Genomic DNA, 2,500 nt, shown 5'->3' with positions numbered 1-2,500 from the left:
TCATTTCCATCGTAGAAAGTGGGTAAGAATTTACAATAATTTCCTTTGTTACAAATTCCATGGCCCCATTCCAGTCCCTAGTCACCATAATTGCCAAAAACTGTCAATAACAATAACATTTTTGGAAACAAATACTTAAGACCTATAATAAACTTGCATTGATTAAAAACAAAAAAAGAGATCTTACCTATTGGAGACTTTCCAAAACCTCTAGTCTGGTATGTAACGGTAAATGAACTCGTTGTATTGACTTCATACCCCTTTATAAGTTTGATAGCATCTTCCAAGTTCGTAACATCCCGAATAATCAGAAAAGCTCTCAGAGAACTGTTGACTCCATGAGGGCGCATTTACCGCCACTTCCTTCGAATTTGGCATGTATCTTTGTTTACAGCTTCCGCAGACAGCAAAGATCGCTGTAAAAAGCCCTATTATTCCAACCTCTCCCCTCCCCAATCATCGAGACATGACCTGGCTCCGGTCCTTGTTATTTAAGAAATGATCAAGGCATCATTTAAATAACAATGACTGTAGCGGAAACACGAGAGAAAACTAGTGTTCACACAGTAAAGGTCTGAAATTTTATTTAAAAAACATTCTTCCTGCCGACTTACCCGTGAAATCATTCGAAACGCTCTTCAGAACATTTTCCAGACTAAATACACTATGTATCCTACAAGTGGAGCACTCTACTCTTTCGCCGCCATTTTGATGAGCTTCAAGGGCATTTTTATGGGAAAGTCCGCATGACACTTCGAGAATCGCGGACTCAACCTGGTCCAGGTCATTGTTATCTAAGGTCTTCCCTCTATCTATGGGTAGACTCGCGTGAGCTTGAGTCAAGTCACGTGACCTTACATTGTCAGAGCGGTACATGCAAAGACACTCAAAGCTAAAAATTACACGATGAGGCATTTTTTACACGATCGATCAGCACAATGAGGTTTTAAAGGAAGGATATTGTAAGCTTTTTTGGTACGGATGCCATTTTTGTTCGTGCATCAGATATGAAAAATGAACACCCAGCACCAGCACGTTCATGCACTTGCCGTACAAGTGAATTTATGCGGATGCCTGGTTTTATGCTTGCCTGGCACATAAATTTAAAAGAATTTCTTTGAGCTTTAGCTGTCAGTTAATCCATCAAGTTACGCATGAACCCTGCATGTACAAAGAGCCGGTTTCCTCAGAGTTGTGTAGTTTAGTGGATAAGCAGTGTTATTATACCTGTCGTGCTTGCGTTTGCTTACAAACTATGCGATCAAGATTTGCAATGTTGTGTGGCGGAATAACAGAAAAAGGTTGGTTAATTAATCATATATTCTTTTGAAGAGCATCGCCATCTAGAACTCGACTAACTATGTAAATCGAACAAAATTGCATGAAATGCTTCGAGTAAGACTTCTCAACCTTAAAATAGACATTTTCCTAGGCCTTTTCTTTAATTAAAGTTAAGTATTACATCTACAGCTGTAAAGTAAATAATTTCATTCTTACCTAAAATTTTTTTATTTGTTATTTAAAGTTGCAAAAATATTTTGAGGCATCATATCACTGCTACTCACAAAGGTGAGGAATTTATAGCTTAAGACTGAACTATTTTTATGGACTTTCATGTTTCATACTTGTTTTTGTAACAAGCAAATGGCATAATATCTTGCCAAAAATAAAATGTGTGGGGACTAGAATCTTGCTTGTGGTGCCACCATTAGAACCACATTTTGCAAGGCAAAGCTAAAAAAGAAGGCTTGTCACAGATATTTAATCAGGACTTTCACGATTCCTGCAAACACTTACATGTATCTCTGCTGTATGTCCTCTTGTGTGTTCTGGCCTCTCCTCCTGTGTTACAGCAGGAGTTCGCCAGCCTCATCAGCACTTTTTAAATGGGTATCAGGAGGCAACCCCCTGCCCCACCCATTCTTCTTCTTTTTTTTTTTAATCAACCAAGAGACAATTACATTAAGATGCCTCCCTTGATCTTGACTACTACTTTATTGACTCATTCTCAACTGTTTTAGGCTAGCTTTAAGGTGTGTTGTGTTTGTGGACTTAAGGTAACTTAAGGCGACTTACATGTAAGGTGACTTAGGGCAAGTTAAGGTGACTTAAGGCGACTTAGGTCCCAGAGTAGGCCTGAACCGCCTTTTGGCGATTGTTTCATTATTTAGAGAAGTGTAGCCGGCTCTAATCCAACTTTTCAAACATCTCTCTAAAGGTTCTGGCCTTAAAGTGGATTCAAGCCAATATTGAGAATTTTGTTGGTGATCCAAACAGAGTTACCATATTTGGAGAAAGTGCTGGAGCGATGAGTGTGTCCCTTCATTTAATATCGCCGATGTCTAAGGGCTTATTCAATAAAGCAATTATGCAGAGTGGTGCATCCTCCACACCTGCTTGTTGTGGGAAAGTAACAGACACTAAACAATTGAAATTGTTTTCCATTGCTGTCAGTTGTAGCGAGCAACCTAGTCTTACTGAATGCGTTGCACGTGTGCCC

The 2,500-nt window shown here is 39.2% G+C and overlaps 1 protein-coding gene across 3 annotated transcripts in view; it reads left to right on the top strand.

The window, feature by feature from the left end:
• The window catches only part of LOC138051570 (pyrethroid hydrolase Ces2e-like), an 18,321-nt gene that overhangs the window by 7,480 nt on the left and 8,341 nt on the right, over positions 1–2,500 (top strand). For all 3 annotated transcript variants that reach the window (XM_068897802.1, XM_068897801.1, XM_068897800.1), the window contains exon 2: positions 2,219–2,500. This exon is cut by the window's right edge. In XM_068897802.1, the coding sequence (XP_068753903.1) occupies positions 2,219–2,500 (282 nt within the window). The remainder of the gene's footprint in view (positions 1–2,218) is intronic.

Source organism: Montipora capricornis, chromosome 6, assembly GCF_036669925.1.
Source record: "Montipora capricornis isolate CH-2021 chromosome 6, ASM3666992v2, whole genome shotgun sequence".
NCBI classification, from domain to species: Eukaryota; Metazoa; Cnidaria; class Anthozoa; order Scleractinia; family Acroporidae; genus Montipora; species Montipora capricornis.
The sequence above is the reverse complement of the archived record's forward strand: the minus strand, read 5'-3'. Positions and strand labels throughout refer to the sequence as shown.